The sequence below is a fragment of the Pseudomyrmex gracilis genome, unplaced genomic scaffold (assembly GCF_002006095.1).
Source record: "Pseudomyrmex gracilis isolate BER0280 unplaced genomic scaffold, ASM200609v1 scaffold_101, whole genome shotgun sequence".
In the NCBI taxonomy this organism is placed as follows: Eukaryota; Metazoa; Arthropoda; class Insecta; order Hymenoptera; family Formicidae; genus Pseudomyrmex; species Pseudomyrmex gracilis.
This window is the reverse complement of record NW_018020685.1, coordinates 350,768-372,287: the sequence shown is the minus strand read 5'-3', so window position 1 is coordinate 372,287 and position 21,520 is coordinate 350,768. Positions and strand designations below refer to the sequence as shown.

Sequence of the window (21,520 nt, the reverse complement as noted above, 5' to 3'; positions counted from 1 at the left end):
ACCCGTTGCCTAACATGGATTAGAGAGCATAGTAATGATTTATAGTAACACATAGCGCCGTCTGTAGTATATTTGACCGCAACTTTTTATGATATACGTAACGTCCGGTTTACAAAATCACAACGCAGTTCGCAAAAAAAAAAGTTCTCGCAAAACCAATTGCAGTAGTGAATTCGGCCAATCGTTCGATACGATTGGTTCGAGTTTTAAACTTTTTTTCAAACTGAAATACCAGACCTGTTTGAAGCATCGTCGAACACAGATCTAGTTCTCGAATGCGGTGATTGGTCGTCAGATAGAGAATTTCTTCCCATACCAAAAAAAATGTAGTAAATAAAAAACCAGCCATTCATGTGGACTGGATTTTAGTCCGTTCAGTGCCAACATGAAAGTGAAAAGTCAATTAAGTTCGTGAAAACTGTCGTGGTCTAACCACAGCTCAAACTTGACGGCCATTGCACATAAGCACGTTTTTCCTCATATGCTGGGAAGAGTTCGTTATTATATGAGCTACATGTTACTAATACGTTAATTTCAACGTAGTACGTTATCAGCGCGGTCTAACAAACGTGACAGGAATTCAACTGAGGTGAGCCGGCGTAAATATGTTCCGGTTTTTTAACGATATCGGTCCGATAAGAAAACAGCACACAATGGCTGCAATGCGACAGCTATAAGATTGTCGCGCGTTTTCGCATTTCGTTGATTATCACGATATAATTTTGTCGATTCAATACGAGATGTTTGACATCAAAATTAACGTCGCAATGCGTAAAAAATCCTATCTCTATATAAAATTTATACTTGAGACAAATTTTATTCATTATCACAAATAACTTCGCATAACTCTTTAATATATAGTAAATGGTACAAACATACTTAGAATTTTGTGCCTTTATTGCATCTTAAAACTAAAACCAAAACTACAACTACTTGAGTACATAGATTCTATAAGACTGGTATAATTTATTTGCAGAGAAGATTGAAAGCTAGGAAGTAATGGAAACAGAATCTAGGCGCAAGGGCCCTAGAAGCCCTAGTGCTGATTCAGATGATTCCTCTCATCCTAGAAGAAGAAGGAAGTATGATCGTTCACCATCTCCAAGAAGAAGTAGATATCGTAGATCTCGGTCTAGAGATAGAAGATCGCGTTCAAGTTCTAGAGACAAAAGGCGCAAGGATTCCAGAGGATCTCAAGATTGGAAACAAGTTCCGCCATCTCAGTCTCAAACCTCTTTGTCTAATCCAACCAATACTACTGGTTATGTTTCAGCGGTACATAATCAATATCAGGTATAATAAATAGTTTTGCTAGATTACAAGATTTTTTTTTAATTGAATACAAAACTTAAAAATTGTTTAAGTTTATTAATTAATTTATGTTATCTACATATTAAGTGACTTTATTGTGCAATGTTTATATGTATTTTTTTAAAATTTTATATAGGCACCTCCACCAAACACAAGTCAGCCACCACCACCTATGTCAGCCTATAATCAGGGATACAACAACTATGGCTACAACTATGGCCCAGGCTATGACTACAGTTATCAGCAACCCACGGGCTATCGAAGTGTAAGTTATAAATATAGATTACAATGTATACGTATTTTAGTTTTAAAGGATAGATATTAATTGATTTTGGCACACATCAAGACACCATTGGAGAAGAACACATAATATTCAGACTGAATACGTATTTGTGAACTCTTACTAAAACTCTACGTTTGCGAAACATTCCGAAAAATTGTTATATTTTTATGCTACCGATTATGATTTATATTCGGTAGCATTTATTCTCTTTTGCAACATAATTCACATTTCTCTGAACTGCAATTGTGAGAATTCCGTAATAAGTAAGTATGACACGCGCTATGTATTCTACTTGTACCTACATTGGAAACCCGTAATATTTGAACAGACCGTTACATCTTCAAGACTTCCGTGTTATTAGCCAATTGTCCTCCTTTGAATACCATCCGATAAAGGTAAGGGTCGATAAAAATGTCGTTTGACGACTCGAAATTGATTAAAGCCATTTAATCTGTTAGGACTATCCGCCTCCCAACTGGCAAGGAAATCAAGTATCTTATAACAACCAGCAAGCACCACCACCACCGACATTGGCAACGCAACAAGAATCGTCGCGACCAATTGACAGCAGTTCTTCTAACTTGGTGACGTCCTTAACAAGACCTGACAATGTCAAGAAAGAAGGTGTGCAACATTATTTTTTTGCGTTTTTATTTCCGAATTAAATTTTACTATTGTTTGCATGTAAACATTAGTTTATTCGCACGCAAGATGATATTTTATTTATGTAATTTTCAAACTTTCTTCAAATTAAACACTTAGCAGCAATCGCAGCTGAAATGAAACAACAGAAAGCAACATTGGCTAAACAACGAGAGGAATATGTTAAGAAATCTGCTACTTTGCAACGCGAACTGGAAATTCTGCGTCAACAATGTGACGAGATAGGCAAGGAAGGTGGACGAGAAAATAATCGTATTATAAAAGAAAACCAAAAACTGCAAGTAAGTGAATTAACACGTGGTTCAGTCAAATGTTCTTTTGTGAAACCAACATTTGTCAAAATATTTTTGCAGATCGAGATACAAAATAAAATGAAATCTATTCACAACGTCATCGATATGCTCACTGGTATCATCGGTGACAATGTTACTATTGATGACCTAAAGAGCAAGTTTAAGCTAGAATTAAGCAAGCGTCGTTCGAGAAGTCCAAAGGAAGATTTTCCGAAAGGAAAATCACCTTCGCCCGATAGATCGTCCGGTTCCGGTTCGGATAAGGAAGCCAAAGCAGAAAAAGACATTAAAGAGAGAAAATCGTCGGAGGACAAGCCAATGTATAATTTCGTGCATTACGATCCGGAAATGCATTGGTGTAAAGTCTGCGATATCTTTCCTAAGACAGCAAAGGAGTATTTAAATCATCTACATAGCAATGAGCACAAAGAAGTTTGTTTAGTAAGTAATATTTTCTATTATCACGTTTGTCGTCAGGCAGACGGATTTTTATTTTTAAATAATTAAACGAAAAGAATAAGTTAAAAAAAATAAGTTTAAAAAAATTCCTATACACGGATAACACTTGTTAGTTGCTACGTGTAACAGGTCGAAGAAAAAATGTAAATTATATATATATATATATATATAATATACATTTTTATGCTTTGTATAGTGAAAAAAAAAGAATAATGGATTTAATTAAGATTATATGTATATTTGTAGTTCAAACTATATTTGTACTGGATGATATATTACACAATATATTGATCGACAAGCAGGTACTTGGTACATAGCGTAGTTTCAAAAAATGTACCATACATATAAATATTTATTTAAAAAAAAAAAAAAAAAATCACGTTTTTCCGCCCGATTTAAAACCGCTTTCACTAACACTCTGTTTTTTTTTTGTACATTAGGAACGCAAGATTGTTGATATGCCATGGCATGAGCAAAATAACGAAGGGACAGAGAAAGAAGTACCCTATTTTCCTGGACTCCCGACAAAAAGAACTCCTATCAAAGGTAAGATCAATTACAATGGGCAATTACTAATAGAACATACTTCCGTAGCTTGTGCACAGATAACTGTGGTGTTCGGTATGTATTGAAGAGGTCGGCAATCAAAAAAAATTGCTCGAAAATTTGTGTGCCTTAAGTAAGTTAAAATCTCTGTGATATGTCATCGAGAACGTAACAAAAACGTTTCAAGAATCAATAAATTTAATAGTATGACACGGAACGGGATAATATCGCGTAAAATCCTATCTATCTGAACATATCTATTGGCAGCAAATTTTCTTGCAATGTTGCAAACACCACAGGGATGATTGGATTTTAGCTGGATTCTAAAATCAATTGGATTCAAGAAGCATACTTTCCGAGCCAACTTTCGGGCGTATCACTTTGTCGTGGTCACGTGTCTCTAATTTCATTTTCTGCAACTACATTTTACACAATTTAGGGTGTTCATCTATCATCTGGACTAAAAATGTATCAAGATCTTATCAATGTGGAGTGCATTACTTGATAAAAAGTAATGACATATAAGATAACATAAAGTATTCTGTGTTGTTGCTTATAACTGAGACATATGTACACATATGTGTAAGTTTTGGTGAAGTTACGCGAAGAAAGTTACTGCTATGATTTTTATATTAAAAAAAAAAAAAAAAAAGAAAAAAATGTGTATTATTTTTTTAACATTATATATTTAAGTTATTATACAACAAATTGTGTATTAATTGATTGTAAAATATACTGCAAGTGTTTGTTCATACAGACTTGATCGACATCTTTTGCAAAACAAGTCGTGTATTCAATATAGTAAGAAGAGGTTTAAAACTTCAGAAATCATTAAAAACAATTGCAGTATATTCGTAGAAAGATATGTATATATTTGTTTAGTAATAGATTATATTATTATTTGTATTACGTTGTATTTTGTATTATGTAGATAATATTCTGTGAGACAAAAATAAAGCTCTTGGTCTTTTTTCCTCTCCTTTATTTTTCTGACAGATCATCGTGGGACTTATTTACGTGGAAATTAATATAATCGGCCATATATTGAACATCTTTTAATGTATTATTTTTGTTTTCAGTGACATGAATGTGTCGTGGCAGAATATAAGGTCATTCTTTATGAACTTACGATGCTTACCCGTTTCGAAGCTTAAATAATGCTAACTGTAGGAATATTTTGGTTATAGGTCTGCAATTCTTCAGCGCAGCCACGGCTTGGTATTGCAAACTCTGCAACTCCTGGATAGGAGATCTTCATTGTGCCAGTCTGCATCTGAAGTCTAAACGCCATTCGGAGAACTTTTCTGTAAGTTATTTTAAACACGCACTAGACTCTTATTAAATGAAGTATAAAGTTTAAAGTTGAAGATAATTGTGTTTGCAAAATAAAGTTAAAAACAAATTTGCGAGTAATTTTTTTGACTTTTTATTAATTAAAATGATCATGATTGTGTTAGTAGCTAAAAGTAAGATAATATGTTTTGTGAGCTGATTCTTATATACGTGTGATTCAAAGACTTCAATTCCAACCATGTGTGTTGTTTAGCGCTATGTGGAACAAAATCCGCATTGGGAAACGGATTGGATGGCTGATCGAGAAAAAGCATTTTCCGAGGAGAAACAAAAACAGATACAGTTGGAATTGCAAAAGCAGAAAGATGACGATCCGCCAACAAAGTCGAAAAAATCAAAGAAAAACAAGAAAAAGTCAAAAAAAGCTAAAAAACGCAGAGTTAGAAGCAGCGCTAGTGACTCGTCTAGCGAGTCAGAAAATTCTGATACCGAATCCGATCAAGATACCACTAAAAGTATACGCGTGGCAATGCGAAACAAAATGAAAGCATCCACGCAGGCAATTCTGAACGAGGATATAGATTATCCGCGTATAAAACTAAAAGGACATAGTTGGTCGAAGGGATCGCAGCATGTGAGTCAATCGCCACAACCCGAGCATTCGATGGAAGCGGACGACAGGCAACTTCTGAATTCGATCAGAGACAAACTGAAGGCCAAACAAGAAGAGGAGAAGAGTCGCAAAATAAACCAGGAGAAGGTGATGGAAGAAGAGGAGGACTTGCGACAAGACACTTATTCGAAAAAATCAGAGGACTTGGAGGCTTGGGGCCCAAAAGAACCGCCGTCCAAGCCATTCTGGATAAAGAAGGACGAAGAGAAACAATCGCAACCGATTACAACAAACAAACCGATCGAGCTGCCAAAACCGGAAGAAATGCCGAAGCCGCACATGGGATTTTGGACGAAACAACAAGTAAATATGACAGTAAAGCCACCCGAAAGCAAATCAGTAGAAAAAGAAGACGACAGAGATCGTGACAGAGATCGCTACAAGGACGATCGCGATCGCAAGTACAGCAGATATGAAAGGAGGAGCCGACGAGACAGAGATCGGGATAGGGACAGGGATCGCGACAGAGATCGAGACCGTGATTACTACGATGATCGTCGTAAGAGAGACAGAGATAGAGATAGAGACAGTAACGACTCTCCAAGACGCGATAGGAGCTGGCGCGACAGCAGTCCTAAGAGAAGCTACGATAAATATAACAAAGACAGACGTGATAATGATAATAACTCGTCAAACGACGAGTCGAAGTTTGACAAGAAGTCGGGCGATTCGAAATCGAAGAAAGGTTCGGTTTCGACAAAGAAATCCGCGCCACAAGTAGCAGCCAAAGGCAAGTTACCGTTTATCGGTAGATTGCCTCTTTTTAAGAAAAAAGTTGAGGAGCCAAAGTTGCCGGAAAAAGATATTACTCCATTGCCCTATCAACAGAGCAAGTTCGAGGACACGCCGAAAGTACCCAATGAAATTATCAATCCACCGGGTGTGGTGCACATTACCAAATTGGCAACTCCTATAAACTTAAATAACAATAACAGTAATAACACGAATTCACCGACAAATAAATCTAGTACTAATCAATCTATGAAAATTTTGGTAGCGCCTCCACCACCTGTGCTAAATGAGAGCAAACCGACGCAACAGGTAGTTGATATGGAGATAGACGAGCAGTCCGAGGAAACTGTGATAGAAGAGCAACCGATAGTGGAGCAACAAAAACAACAACAACAACAACAACAACAACAAACTTCGAGCGTATCGAAATTACCGTTACCTCCACATCCACCACCACCACTTAACAGGCCACCACCTAGCTTCACTCCAAGCCAGCAACAACAATCACCGGTACAAAATAGACCACCCCCGGTGCAGAGTACACCGCCGACACCGCAGTTCACGCCAAACCGACCGCCTCCGCCGTTTATATCGACTCCGCCACCGTTTGTCCAGACAACGCAGAGATTCCCACCTCGTCCAGCCGTACCGCCTGCTGCTTTCATGGCGACACAGCCACCACCAATACCAACTACTGTAGGTTTCGTGCAGAATCATCAGAATCCGCCACCGCCGCCGCTCCCAACTGGAATAGCAGACACGAGCACAGTGGCGCCGTCACATTCCGATGTTTCTGATATACCGGAACCGTCGGAGAAGCGGCCAACTGATCCGAGCATTCCGCTACCGGACGACCTGCAGGAGGCTCTCAACATAATCTTCCCTAAAGAAGAAACAGCGGAGAGCAAGCAGCAACAACAGCAACAGCAGCAGCAACAGAGTCAGCAAGAATCTAGCCTCTTATATTCTTCGATGTACAGTATGTTGGGTTGCGTGGAATATGACCACGAATACATGGACCAGCCACCACCTGAAATTATGCAAGAAGCAGAGGCTGATACTCAACCTGGACCTGACGACCTCCGTATGCTGGGCATCGATGAAGGAGACACGACATTGTAAATCGTGCTCACGACCAAGAATTTATTGCATCAGTGATAAAACAAAAAAAAAAAAGTTGCTCTATAGATTTGTATTGATATTGATCAAGATTCTTTCTATAATGCACGCGCACGAAGTATTTCTTTATATCGCGATAGAAAGAATTAAGTATTGTTGATTGATCTGTGCTTATCACTTATTTTAACTTGTTTTAAAACTGAATACGTGTTAAAAAAAAAAAAGAAGAAAAACATCCACTAATAGGTAATCTTTAAATATTGTGAGTACACATAAATATTACATACAATCTTGTAAAGATTAATTAACATTTTACAGTGTCTAAAAGCTTTATTAATTGGCTCTGTATTTGTGTGAGTCAATCTTTAGTTTGCATCTGCTTCATCTGTGTGAATAGTAAAGCTTTAATAATACAAAACAAGTTTAATAAATTGTTTTTACCTTTGGTCTTGTCAAATCAGACCAGGAATTAAACACATGTCAGGCAAGAAAAATGTAAAAAAACGTGATTTTCGCAAATCAGTTCAAAAGTATGCTAAACTTATCGGTAGATAAACATTTTTAAAGGCGTTAATGCTGATCTTTGTACAGCAGAACTTATCAATTTGTGGACTATAAGTATTTTTTTGTTATTTTATATTCTATTTCTTTAATTTCAACAATAGATAAGATGCTAACAAGACAACGCGGTTGTCTGTTTTGTTTCGTGATAGTTTTGTGAGTTTTATTTTTGGAATTTATGGAGGCACCATTGGCGCAACTTACATCGATATTAACATAAGCAACTCCGTTAACATATGCAATTGACGTTTTAACTTTTATCTGTGTACACATAAATATCAACAAAAAAAAAAAAACGTCGTCGAAAATCTACAAGTCACTTGGATAATTGTATCAGATGTTATCAATGAGTTATATATATCAAAACAACCGAGAAAAGGTATAAATAGTATCAATAAAAACAACACACATCGTATACATCAACGTGTTCTATGATATTTTATACTGCACATATGCATGAGTCGTAAGTTTGCGTGATATATACTTAGTATGTATAATTTGAAATATAAGAGAAAATTATTTTTATCGACTGGAATTTATAGATGTAAACATTGGAATGTAAGTATATAAGACACATGCATAGATAGACATACATGTAGACATTCTCCTAAGAGTAAAATTTTTTTGTAAAGCAATCACTCTTTTGTTGCTCTTTTTTTTGTCTTTTCTTAATTTTTTACTTTTAGTCTTACAGTCAATGTCTTGTATATCAATGTTTTATTACAGATAATATCACACTGATTCGTTATTTTTTTTTTCTTTTTTTTTTTTTTTTTTTAAATCAACATGTATTCTATTTAAGAATTTCTATTGCATCTTAAAAACTTGTTTAAACTATTGCTATTGAAATGCAGATCCGCATGGCACAGTTCATAGTTTTTTTTTTTTGTTCAGTCATTTAAATATTTACTTGTGATCGAGTGTTTAAATGTTCAAAACATTTTTAACAAATGTTTTTAGATGCGCTCTGATTAATTATAATTTTATGTAAACACCTTATCTCTACCACAGCGCAATTAGTTTATATTTATACGACACTAGAACAAAATTGTTTTGGTTGAAATTGATCTATAAAGTACTGAGATAACAAATATTCGTAAGCATTAACGTTAGTACCAAAAATCTCTATCAGTAATCGTGATACAACAGTGTATTCGTACAATTGCACATTAATTCTGAAGAGTGACAACAATAAGACCGACTAGGTTGATCGTCTTCGCGCCGCTCTAGGCAATCGAGCCATGCCGATACGAGAGCATACCAGAGTGAACGAGATAAAACACTCCGCACTCACAAAAACTACGATGACATTAGATGAAGGAAACACGTAGACTGAACACAACGCTCTGAGCGACGGGATACGGTGAACTCAATGACAACAGCGCAAACAGGGGACCAGTAACAATTATTAGGCAATCACTACTATCTCTGTAATTCTACAGAGTCTAGTCTTAGACTAGAGATAAAGTGTAACACTCGGTAATACAAACAATGCTTCACATATTGTTTAGCGGTACGTCATTTCTGTAAATGTCATTAAAATCTGTTCTAAGTAAATGGAATGTAAAAATTCCAACGTGGAATATATAAAAACGTCGATCATTTTATATGAAACTCGTGCTGCAAACGTTAAAGGCCCATTATTTACGGAATTGTTTTGCTCTAAAGTGACAGAGAAAGAGAATTAGAATTCGACACGAACACAGCAATTTCGTAAGGTGCTATCTATCTCAATGAATCTCTCTGCTCAAATCTGAAGTACTAGGCCTGCACTGGAAATATTGTCTCCGCCACCCGCCGTTTGACTGGCTTGTGTGCAAACCAACACAGGCGCGACGCACACTTGAAGAGGAATACTCTCTTGCTCCACCTTTAACACCTCGTCCCAGCAAGACACCGGCTTGTCGATATTCAACGGTATTCGGGTCCCATCGACAATAGACGTCGAGAAACTTTCGTCCATGATCAACGTAGCTTTTTTCACATCAACCTGAAAGAAAAAAAAGCAATTCCAAAATATATTGTAATCATAAAATGATTTTGATACTGCTCATCACATACGCTTTGATGTGTGATAAAAAAATACAAAATATAAAAACACTCAATTATTTACGAAACATTAAAGACACTTGTACATCAGACGATTACTTGATAATAATGAATGATATTTACGTTACTTGACGCGCACACGTGTCTGTGCGCGGTCAAAGACGCTTTGGCCGCGGCAGCCATCGTATTTTTCCAAACGGAACCTTTGACGGTAAAAATTGCTTGATATGCCAATGTGTGAACGTGAATCCTCGTGAGCTCTCTAGAATCGGCGATCGACTTGCTCCTTAAGCGTATGAGTTTAAACAGTGTTCTCATCTGATCCAACACCGTTGCAACTCGAGGAGTCGAGTTAGCCACCAGTGAGATATTACCATAATACATGGTATTGTACAGATTCGCTATCTCCTGCTCGTTCATTCCCAGACTATCGGCAAAGGGAACCACCAGATCACACAGCTCAAAGAGCAACTTATCTTCAGCAAACGAGGCCATTTCGAAGTGAATTCTTGTGGTGCTCGACCGTTCCACCATCTGTCTCTTCACATTCATCAACAAACTCTTACGTTCGCCTGTCAAAATGTGTAATATTTACATGTGTAAATTTTTTTAGATTAATTTAAAATCTAACAAATTTTAAATAGCAGAAGTTACCTTGTTGAAACGGGTAATTGTCCATCATTTGAAGTCCACTAACTACCAATAAATCAGGATCATAAGTTCTTAGAACTTTGTCGAAAGCATTGAATGAACTAATTTTCGGATTGTTCACATCATTATGAACAATGTATCTAAAAAAAGGAACATGGTAAAATAGAACATGTTTCTAATGTTAATTTACTGTACGTCTGTCAGTCACCTGTTTGCTCTGGCACTTGAGTAAGGACCCCAAATTTCACCGTGTTTATATTCCATAATGAGATGAATATCGTCGCGTTTTACTTCTCCACCCACGATGTTTATTATCTGTGGAAACATCTGATGCAAGGATCTGGTCAGTTTAGCCGCAACAGTCACGTCACATCCTTCTTGTGCAAACCTCATTGCCATAACTGCTGCGTTTCCTCCGATTGATGAATAGGAAGAGGGAAACAAACGCGCCCTTGATACGAGCTCATCAAACAGGGTTCTATTCGCCATGTAGCGTCTGTAAAAACCAAGTTTTAGATGTAATTTCATTTTACATACACTTGGATGACTTGTGCATTTGACAATATATGCAATAAATTTCTGGTCAATTGTTTTCCGCTCGATATCAAAGACACAACTTACTCGGCAGCAGCTCCATGGCGAAAATAATAAGCGAAGCTCTTGAGCAATTCGAGCTCGGTGTTAATTTCGTCAAAATGTTGTGGCCGGCCGATCTCGTCCGAATATTTTAACAGATGTCTTGCATCGATGAAAACATCGGTGCACGCGCCATAACCTATTGCGACTTTTGGCTTTCTCGTGATTACGTGCTTGTTTTCGAGCTTCTCGAGACCGTGAAGCAAAGCCAGCAATCGCTTTTGCAAAACGTCATCGGTGTTGCGATAATAAATTGCTATCAGAACAATTAGGGCAGTGAAGAAGGTCCCGAATCCTAACCTCTTTTTGTATCCCATATTCGGAGCGGAAACGTCGCAGTTGAGCGCGCAACCCATACACAGATAAAAGAACCCTATACTGTGATCACAAAGTGTCACATATATATATGTATATCGTCGTATATATATATATATATCATCGCAATCGACGCGTGCAAATGGAAAAAACATTATCGCTAACGATTTTTTCAGGTTCTTGCCTCAATTCAAAGAGAGTATCAGTCTTATCAGATGTCAATAAATGTTATACGACAACATATGTTCAATTTTGTCCACGAGAGAAAAAGATGCTCGCCCGAAACATTCTTTTATGTTTATTTAAAAAAGTACCATGATCGCAACACGCGAAGCGAAAAAACATTGCTGGCGGTTTTCTCAAGCTCACGTTTAAAAATGTAACAGTTGTGTACTAATCTACACTTATGCCAAGTATATACTAATTGTACGCGTTCGTGATAGCTTATCATAATACACGTATGACGTATAGTGTATTTACGTGTAAAATGTAGGTATCGTATGTTCGTGTATATAGATATGCGATAATATATATGTGAAAGGTCAAATATTGTGTTTTTATATCATTGTTCAACATATATACTATAAGCCAATTTGCGCGTTTATCAAATATTCGCAACTTAAAATCTAATAAAAAAGAAACAAACACTTTTTTAAACAACACGTGACTAAGGTAATGTGACTGTAATGTATATTATACATAACATAAAATAATATATATGATATAAATAATATGTTAAATAATATATATTATACATATAATTTATTATATATTTATAATGTTATACTTTATATTATATATTATGTATATTATATACATACTACCGTAAGGTCACTGACCTCGGTCGCGTGACCGCGGCGGGGTCAATGACCTCGGTCGCGTGACCGCGGCGGGTCAATGACCTCGGTCGCGTGACCGCGGCGGGTCAATGACCTCGGTCGCGTGACCGCGGCGGGTCAATGACCTCGGTCGCGTGACTGCGATGGAGTCACTGACCTCGGCCGCGCGACCGCGGCGGTGTTACTGACTTCGGTCACGTGATTACGGTATATATATATATATATATATATACATATATGCGTATGTGTGTGTATTATATATAGATATAGAATATTATATATAATATATATAATATTCTCATTTTTACCCTTTTCCTTGTCACGTGTTGTTTTTCCAGTTCTCTCTCTCACTATTTTTTGAGTTTGATTTTCACGCGTTATTTCTGACATTTCTCATATGTGTATTATATGGTTTATAAGACGTATATATTATCTGTCATCGCGGTGACAGATTGTTTTCACTGACAACACGTTAAATAAAAATAACAATAGCGTGCGCGTAGCGCGCGCCTGTGTTGTGCTAGTATATGAAAAAACTTATTTGAATATACTTTGTGCTGAATAATTTTTATTGAATATTTCTCCGTTTTTTAAGTACAATATATAGCGTATAAAAAACAATTTATTTATTTATATAGTAAAAAGTTACTTCTTCTAAGTGTATATTTTTACATGTGTGTTTTTCCACACACAGATATTTTGTCTTTGAGGCTTATCTCTATAAAAATTGTATACTCTATTCAGATCTCTTTTTTTCTCTCTTTCTCTCTCTCTCGGATACCAAAATTCGCGTTTTGTCTTCACTCTTTGTTCTTCGTATGAAGACGCATGTGCTTCTTCAGATTGTCGAGTCGATTGCATCGACGATCGCAGAAGTCACATTTGTAGGGCATCAGATTGCTGTGCACAATCACGTGGCCGTTTAAATGGCTGATCTGTTTGAAACGTTTGCCACAGATAGTGCACACATACGGACGCTCGTTCATGTGTGCGGACGAGATGTGCGTCTGCAAGTTCGTCTTCCTCACGAAGGTGGCTTTGCACACATCACACTCGAACGGCCGTACGTTTGCGTGAATCGCAAGATGCGACTTGAGCACGTTTTTGTGCTTGAAATTCTTCTCGCACAAGTGACATTGAAACGGTCGCTCGTCGTTGTGGACCTTTTTGTGCACCGACAGATGGGCGAGCTGCTTAAACATCTTTGCGCAGATCTCGCACTGATAAGTGCGACCGTCCTTGTGCGCGACGCTCACGTGACGTCGCAGAGTATCGGCCAGGGTGTAACGTTTGCCGCATATCTTGCAACCGTGCGGACGCTCATTGGTGTGCGTAAGCAGATGGCCGTTGAGATTGCGCTTCTCCAGAAACCGCGCGCCGCACACGTCGCACTGATACGGCTTCTCGCCATTGTGCACGTACATGTGCTTCTTCAGCGAGTTGGACAGGCTGAAGCGTTTCGAGCAAACGGTGCACTGGAAGCGACGCTCGCCGGTGTGTATCAGCATGTGCGATTTCACGTGGCCGGCCTGTTTGAAGCGTTTGCCGCATACTTTACAATCGTACTGGCGTTCCTGCGTGTGCGTGAGTATGTGCCGCTCCAAGACGCTCTTAGTCGCGAACACCTTCTTGCAGGTGTCGCACTCGAACACGCGATATTCGCGAATTCTGGGCGTTGTCATTGCGCCATCGCCCTCGTGCGAGTTAGCGTGTTTCTTCAGAGAGTCCAGCGAATCGAACTTCACACCGCAAACCGCGCACTGGAACGAGCGATAATCGTGATGCGTCAGAGAGTGTTGACTCAGATGTCCCAGCTGCTTGAAGCTCTTGTTGCACACCTTGCATACGTACGGTCGCTCATTCGTGTGCGACCGCAAGTGCCTTACCAGCACGCTCGGAAAGCTGAACTTCTGCTTGCAGTATGTACACTCCAGAGGCGATTGCGCTTTTGACACGCGAACGCCGCTTTCCGTGGACAACTTTCGTCTTGCGGTTTGACTCGAGTTCTCGACGATCTTATCACAGGAATCTTTCGCGACCAACGACGTGTCACGATCTTCATTCGCTATCTTGGATATTTCGTGTGTTTTAACTTGACAGTTTTCTTTCTTAAGCACAGCCGTTAACGCGTCGCCGTTGCTTTTGATATTTTCATTCACTTCTTCCTTGTTAGCTAATTTGTTCTGTTCGTGTGACGCAACGTGCTTCTCGTACAATCTCGCAACTCTAAAACTTTTGCCGCACAGCTTACATTGCAGTTGTTCTGCTCTGTGAGTTCTCATGTGATTCTTGTAATGTCCGAGTCTCGCGTACTGTTTCTGACAATATTTGCACTTGAGAGATCGAGCGTTTTCGTTATCTTTCGATTCGATTCTCGCGTCTGTTTCATTCGTATCTTGTGAATCCGTTCCGCGTTTACTGCCCACGAGAGCTTCGCTTTTTACATCGACGAAACTAAAACCGTTCACGTCGTCGTTGTCTTTCGAATACGCATTCTGACTTTGTGTTTCTTGCACGTTTTCATTTTCCTCACGAATCACCGATAAGGAATCGGTGATCGACGAACTCTCGATCCAGTTTTCTTCCGTCCACACATTCTCCGTATCCTTTTCCGCCCAGGTATTTTGAAACTTCTCGCGTACATTTCGTCCGAACAACATGTCACACGGAACTTTGCCATTCTGACAGTGATACGTCGTATTGTGAAGCATCTGTACGAAATTCAAACCCTCCCACCAGATTCTGGTCGAATTCTCCCTCATCCAGGATTCGAGCAAGCTCTTAAAATCCCTGCAGCTAACTTCGGATTTAGGCAAGTCTCCGTGCAATATGAAGAAATTCTTGCACAGTGAACGCAGTTCGCGCACAACTTGTTCGGCAAACTTACGTCCGTTGCCACTTCTTAACACTCTTGGTGCCCCTATGATCGCCAACACATCTAACAATTTTGCCGCAACTTCTTTGGCAGTGTTGCCGCAAAGAGCTCTTAGCACTGTGAATTTAGAGGATTGATCTTCGTAAGTGAAAAAATACCGATATTCAGATGTAGATTCTGTCGAGACCTCTATTACGTCAATGCGAGCTTTGTTGTATGATTTCTTAGAAGTCTCGGTTAATTGTTCCGGCATCCTTTTGGGAGATTCTGTTTGACATTGCTGAAATCAAACATACATCGTTATAGAAATTTTCTATAAATAAATTAAATACATTTGTAAAGAAAAATATTTAAAAAATTTACAGTTGCTGATGTTTCCTGACAATTTTGTCGTTTCATCTCATCTTCGTCCGTAGATTCAGGGACTTGCATGGTAACAAGCATGTTTTTCAAAGTTTGTGTGTTTAACGCTTTTTCCAAGAATTCAGATTCTTGTTTTATAAACACAACATTGCGTCCGTTTTGATCTCCCGGCAGAAAATGATCCAGAGAATTGTGCGTATACGCATCTTTTGGAATCCATTCTATACTTAATGGCATATCTTTGTTCATTTTTGTTTGTGTTGTTTGTCACAAAATAGAGACAAGATATTGTTTAGCTATGTGCGCCGCCACATTCTCATTTTCTACAATGCATTTTACAAGTTATTAAATCGAATTATTACGTCGGTATATTGCATGCAATGCGAAATTAAATACTTTTGTACAAAGTCCGTCACCCAAGATCATCAAAGCCGACACAACACGGTTGTCATCAGATCGAGAGCAAATTATTCATCAACTATGTTGTCACACAGAACTTACATCAATTTCTACTTGCTGCACTTGTTTAAAATATATAGAGCAGTTTCTTGTACGAACTGTTCCACACTTTGCGCATATGTATATACGTATTTCTCCATATTTTAATAAATAAAAACAGCATGACAAGTCTGAGTTTGTCAACTTCCCACTGTTGGTTTTACAAGTGTTTTTGTCATAACACATCTCTATCAGAGCATCATCAATACGTCATTCTTCATTCCGAATAATTTCGATCCAATAAAAAATCAAAAGTAGACGAATTTTAATAAACTTATAAAAATATTCGATTGAACGTGAAAAAATCTACATGTAATTATGCGAGATATATCCGCGTCGTGATAGCAGAGTTGTGTGCAATGTGCAGTAATGTTGTCTGTTAGCGCAGAAAATAGATCTCTACACCGCGGTGCAGTATAACTGTAAACTGCTTTAACTGCTGTAAATAAAAAGCAAGCAAAAACAAGAGGGCGGGAGAGTAGCTCGGTTCGTCCTGAGACCATTTTTGTTATATAGTACATAAGCAGATGTAACATTTCGTTTCATCTTCTTGTGAAAACCAGAGAGAAGAATAAGAGGCCCGTAAGAGTTTTTGCTCGATCGCTTTCCCGTTCCGTAAGCTAGCGCATGTTCACGGGTGGTGCACATTGGCAATTACGTAGCGATGTCCACGAGCGAATTGTCGATACGTACGCTTATGTCCAAACGTGGACATAGCGTACTACGCTTGCATCTTGGTCGCCAAAGCCGACAACGCAATGGGGACACCGCAAACACATGGAGTCATTTTCTCGATTCTGAAATAATTTTTTAATTATGCTGTGCTGCGCACCGCAAACACTTTCGATCGCCGAAATTGCAGTCAAACAGTATCGCACGATATGGACGTAGCACGGAATAGAACCATGTCCACGTTTGGACATAGCGGTACGTATCGACAAGTCGCTCGTGGACATCGCTTACGTAGGTGCACCACCCGTGGACAAGCGCTAGCTTACGGGATGGAAAAGCGATCGTAAAAACTTTTATGGTCGCCTGACCATACTCTCACTCTTCTCTCTGATGAAAACACATTTCCCTGGAAAACACGTGTTTCTATTGGACATTGCAATGTTTACTCGTCACGTCAAACAATATCGAATTCAATGTGAATTTTCCTTTAGACATTTTTGTCTAAACACTGCAATTGCGGATCTATCTATGTATTGTTTATGTTTTATGGTTGTTGATGACGAAAACTCCAAAAACATCAAAAACCCGAATCCAAGACTTTGTAATTTCGTGATATCGGATTGTCGGAGGCTTGTTTCGACGATATTTAATAGAATTCGAAGTTAATGGAGTACCATTGAGTCGTTACAACATTGTTGATAATTTGTATTTTCTTTTATAGAAAATCGGAGCACGAACAGATGTGGCGTTCAATAATATTTATCGATCAATTATTCATCGTATAGTTTTCTCTGATCATCTTGTTTTTATATTGATAAAAATGGCACAAACGCTGGAGGACGCGCTGCTTGCTGCTCGTATGGCTGTGCAATTCGACGGCAAGGGTCAATTTAAACCAGCCTTGTATTATTACGATCTTGCTGTAAAACTGCTTGCTAGGTTACAATTAGACGGCACGTATGAAGAAAAACTTTCGGAGTATCGTGACAGAATAACGACGATACAACAACTCAGTGAGCTCACGAATGATGAATCTTTTTTAAATTTAAAAACAATGCAAACGATATAACAATAGAAAATGTAACTTGTAGTTCAAGATGAGGAGAAGAATAGTCATAAACCAGAATCGTTGGATCAGTCTCAGTTACAGAGATGTAAATTTCTTTTGAATCATGCGTTGAGTGCGGACGAAGAAGGTTTAAAGGATGTTGCAATAAAATTATACACTGATGCGGCTGAACTTGGGCTTAATGCAGTAAATACAATTTCTCTTTGTTATTATATGTATGTATGTATATATTTGTTAAACTGTCTTAACATACTTAAATTGTATGATGTGTAATTACAGAAAACTCTTGATACAAAAGTAAAAGAAAAATTAATGACTCTTGTTAAAGTTGCTGTTGAACGAGCGGAGGAATTAAAAGGAGTTAAAACTACAGGAGTTAAAACTACAGATGACAGTGTCATAAAAAGTCTTTCGAAATTACCATCTGTACCAGAAGGTAATCTTCCAGATATTGATCATTCAGATACTTATCAGTCAAAGTCAGTAGAATCTGAGCAATTAGGAAATACCACACCGTCGTCTACTTCAGGTAATAAACAAGTAAAATGTGTAATAAAAATAAAATTGTACAGAATTACAAATGTATTTAACACCTAAAAATTATATTTGCAGCTAGAAATACTAGATCCTCGCTTCATAGAGGAAGCAGTGGACATCTCAAAGTAACCGGTAGCACTAATTATACTGAAGAGGAAAAAAGAGTATTACTGCATAGCTCTCGTATAAATGATCACGAATTTGTACCATTTATGAGTATTGATCTTGCTGAAAAGTTTCAATACGCTATTCCGTTTACCGATAAAGATGGCGTTTTGGAATTAGCTCCAAAACAAAAGCGTGATTTTACCGGATGGTATCGACCAGAAGACTTGTATTCTGATCCTAAAATGGTTGTTGGTCATCATGTCGATTACTTCAGCATAAAACAGACCGTTAGTATTAACATATATTAACATATTTTTTTTATAGTATTTTTGTACTCTTTAAGAATATTGGAAAAATGTTTTTTGAATTGCAATATTTTTTAAATATTTGATTGCCTTTTAGGTGGTTTCTGACTGTTCATTTGTTGCCTCACTTGCAGTAAGTGCGCAATATGAGAAAAAATTCGGGCGAAGACTTATAACGTCGATTATTTATCCCAAAAACAAAAACAAGGAGCCTATATATAATCCATTTGGTAAATACTCTTCTTATTTATATATTAATTCATATATACTACGATTATAAGTATTAACTATACTTACACTACATGGATATTCTTTACACTAACAAAATAAAAATGCTTGCATCACATCCGAGAAATAGAAACATATTATACAGACACTTAATCTAGTTTGTAGTTTTTTATTCTGTAATCTTGCTTTTCACGCAGTACTTATAATATTTAAGGAGAACTATTATTCTTCGTATAAAGTATTTATTCTGCAAGTAAAACATATGTATGCTTCCATGTTTGTTGTTGTTGTTATTATTATTGTATATTAGAAGTGACGAAAAACATATAATATTAGGAAAATACATGGTGAAACTACGTATCAATGGCGTACCACGTAAAGTAATAATAGATGACTTTTTGCCTGTAAGCCGACATAACAACCAATTGTTATGTTCGTATAGTAACAATCGTGGGGAACTATGGATTTCTTTACTCGAGAAGGCTTATATGAAAGTGATGGGTGGTTATGATTTTCCTGGATCGAACAGTGTAAGTTCATATAATCCGAATTACTGTGAAAAACATTTCACTACTTGTTTTATTAATCTTCTCTTGATATATTACATCGGCTTTTGGTTTTTTTACAGAATATAGACTTACATGCCTTAACTGGCTGGATACCCGAGAGATGTGCGATAAGAACAGATGATGCAGATTTTAATAAAGATAGTTTATTTGATACGCTGATATCGCGACTTCATAGAGGAGACGTACTAGTGACCGTAGCGACAGGAGAAATGTCAGAAGTTGATGCAGAGCGCACAGGTCTTGTGCCGAGTCATGCATACGCCGTTCTTGATGTGAAAAAGATTAATGTGAGCATTTTATATATTTCTTACAATACATGACGCAATTAAAATTTTTTAATGCGTAATACGCACTCGCAAGAGATTTAGAAAGATTTAGAAGTGTTGTTAATGCACGTGCAGGGAGAAAGATTACTACAGTTAAAAAATCCGTGGTCTCACTTGCGGTGGAAGGGCAATTACTCCGAACTCGATACACGACATTGGACTGCGGATTTGAAAGAGGCATTGAATTACGATCCGGAATCCGCTTCGCAATTTGATAATGGCATTTTTTGGATCGATTACAACAGCATATGTCAGTTTTTCGATGTATTTTATCTAAATTGGAATCCAGGACTATTCACTTACACTTACTGTATACATCAGTACGTGATCCGTTTTATTCCATTATTTTTCCCCGTGTATCTCATAGTAATTTCAATTTATATTGCAGGATGTGGAAAGCTGGTATCGGACCTGTTAAAGACGCGTATAACATAGGTGATAATCCACAGTTCTCATTGGAAGTACAGAGCAAAGGGACAGGTGCTATTTGGATACTTCTTACAAGGCATATTACAGATATAGCTGATTTTCGACAAAACCAGGAATACATCACAGTTTTAGTTTACCGCAATAATGGAAAAAGAGTGTATTATCCACGTAAGCATCCGCGCGATCTGTTACATTCTGTCTCACATTTTTTTTGTTAACTACACAAATAATATATGATGGAAACGAAATTGTGTTTAGATGATCCACCACCTTATATCGATGGTGTTAGAATAAACAGTCCACACTACTTGTGCAAGATCAGACTCAGTGAACAAAGTGATCCAAAATACAATCTGGTCATATCCCAGTATGAAAAAACAAATACCATTTACTACACGCTTCGCGTGTATGGCACGTGTCCGTTTACGTTGCGAAAAATACCTCAGCTTTACCGATATGAAGAAGAAGTACATTTTTTGCTAATATATTTCTATACATTCTTTTTAAATAATTTTTCTAAATTAAGATTTATATTTTCTAGTATAATTTTATTTATATATGTGTGTGTTTACAGGTCACAGGGCAATGGAAAGGCATCACAGCAGGAGGATGTGGCAATCATTCCACGTACATGAGTAACCCACGATACCAAGTAGTACTTGAAAGTGCTAATAATAATAATTATTTGTTAATTATCCTGAAAGGACCTAGAGCTTATCAAATTGGATTTGACATCAGTACCGTTATATTGAATGATGCAAACGCGGCAACTGCGTTTAAAACAAAAAGTTCTGGACCGTTCAGGTTTGTACTTTCTTTTATATCGTTTTGTTAAATTGTTTTAACTATCTTGTTTTTACTATCTTCTTTTTTTTTTTTTTTATTTACAGATCTGGATTTGTATATTTGGAACTAGAAGATGTACCAGCAGGAACTTATCAGATTGTTCCTTCAACATACTTGCCTGGTCAAGAGGGGCCGTTCTTTTTAATCTGTAAATCTTCGTGTAATTTTAAGCTTCAACTTCTTTAAGAAATGAAATAAATCGTTGATTATTAAACGCGGATATTTCAAGTTTCTCGCGTGTATATACAAGATGTTTATTTAAATATTGCAAA

At 37.5% G+C, this 21,520-nt stretch overlaps 4 protein-coding genes across 6 annotated transcripts; 2 read left to right on the top strand and 2 right to left on the bottom strand.

The window, feature by feature from the left end:
- The first annotated feature begins 385 nt into the window (after positions 1–385).
- Positions 386–8,710, top strand: LOC109855875 (zinc finger matrin-type protein CG9776-like). 2 transcript variants are annotated; one of them, XM_020430561.1, is made up of 9 exons: positions 386–589; positions 977–1,293; positions 1,448–1,576; positions 2,053–2,218; positions 2,357–2,538; positions 2,611–2,991; positions 3,450–3,555; positions 4,743–4,861; positions 5,102–8,710. In XM_020430561.1, the coding sequence occupies exons 2-9, from the start codon at positions 1,000–1,002 to the stop codon at positions 7,373–7,375; spliced, it is 3,651 nt and encodes a 1,216-aa protein (XP_020286150.1). In that variant the 5' UTR covers positions 386–589; positions 977–999; the 3' UTR covers positions 7,376–8,710. The 2 variants fall into 2 exon arrangements, with proteins under 2 accessions (XP_020286150.1, XP_020286151.1); XM_020430562.1 differs by having other exon boundaries at positions 387–589; positions 2,360–2,538.
- Positions 8,693–11,974, bottom strand: LOC109855885 (ADP-dependent glucokinase). Its single transcript, XM_020430581.1, has 5 exons — positions 11,255–11,974; positions 10,842–11,129; positions 10,637–10,773; positions 10,106–10,554; positions 8,693–9,923 (listed from the first exon to the last, which is right to left on the bottom strand). The coding sequence occupies exons 1-5, from the start codon at positions 11,737–11,739 to the stop codon at positions 9,681–9,683; spliced, it is 1,602 nt and encodes a 533-aa protein (XP_020286170.1). The 5' UTR covers positions 11,740–11,974; the 3' UTR covers positions 8,693–9,680.
- A 1,019-nt stretch (positions 11,975–12,993) lies between these two features.
- LOC109855881 (zinc finger protein 135-like) lies at positions 12,994–16,842 on the bottom strand. Of its 2 annotated transcripts, none has more exons than XM_020430575.1 (3): positions 16,058–16,842; positions 15,662–15,984; positions 12,994–15,578 (listed from the first exon to the last, which is right to left on the bottom strand). In XM_020430575.1, the coding sequence occupies exons 2-3, from the start codon at positions 15,908–15,910 to the stop codon at positions 13,224–13,226; spliced, it is 2,604 nt and encodes an 867-aa protein (XP_020286164.1). In that variant the 5' UTR covers positions 15,911–15,984; positions 16,058–16,842; the 3' UTR covers positions 12,994–13,223. The 2 variants fall into 2 exon arrangements, with proteins under 2 accessions (XP_020286164.1, XP_020286165.1); XM_020430576.1 differs by having other exon boundaries at positions 16,163–16,842.
- A 363-nt stretch (positions 16,843–17,205) lies between these two features.
- On the top strand, positions 17,206–21,519 carry LOC109855879 (calpain-7-like). The gene is made up of 13 exons (XM_020430574.1): positions 17,206–17,432; positions 17,553–17,844; positions 17,923–18,086; positions 18,180–18,429; positions 18,513–18,832; positions 18,948–19,080; positions 19,415–19,608; positions 19,707–19,934; positions 20,049–20,293; positions 20,362–20,570; positions 20,661–20,869; positions 20,977–21,206; positions 21,293–21,519. The coding sequence occupies exons 1-13, from the start codon at positions 17,388–17,390 to the stop codon at positions 21,432–21,434; spliced, it is 2,661 nt and encodes an 886-aa protein (XP_020286163.1). The 5' UTR covers positions 17,206–17,387; the 3' UTR covers positions 21,435–21,519.
- Position 21,520: the final 1 nt, after the last annotated feature.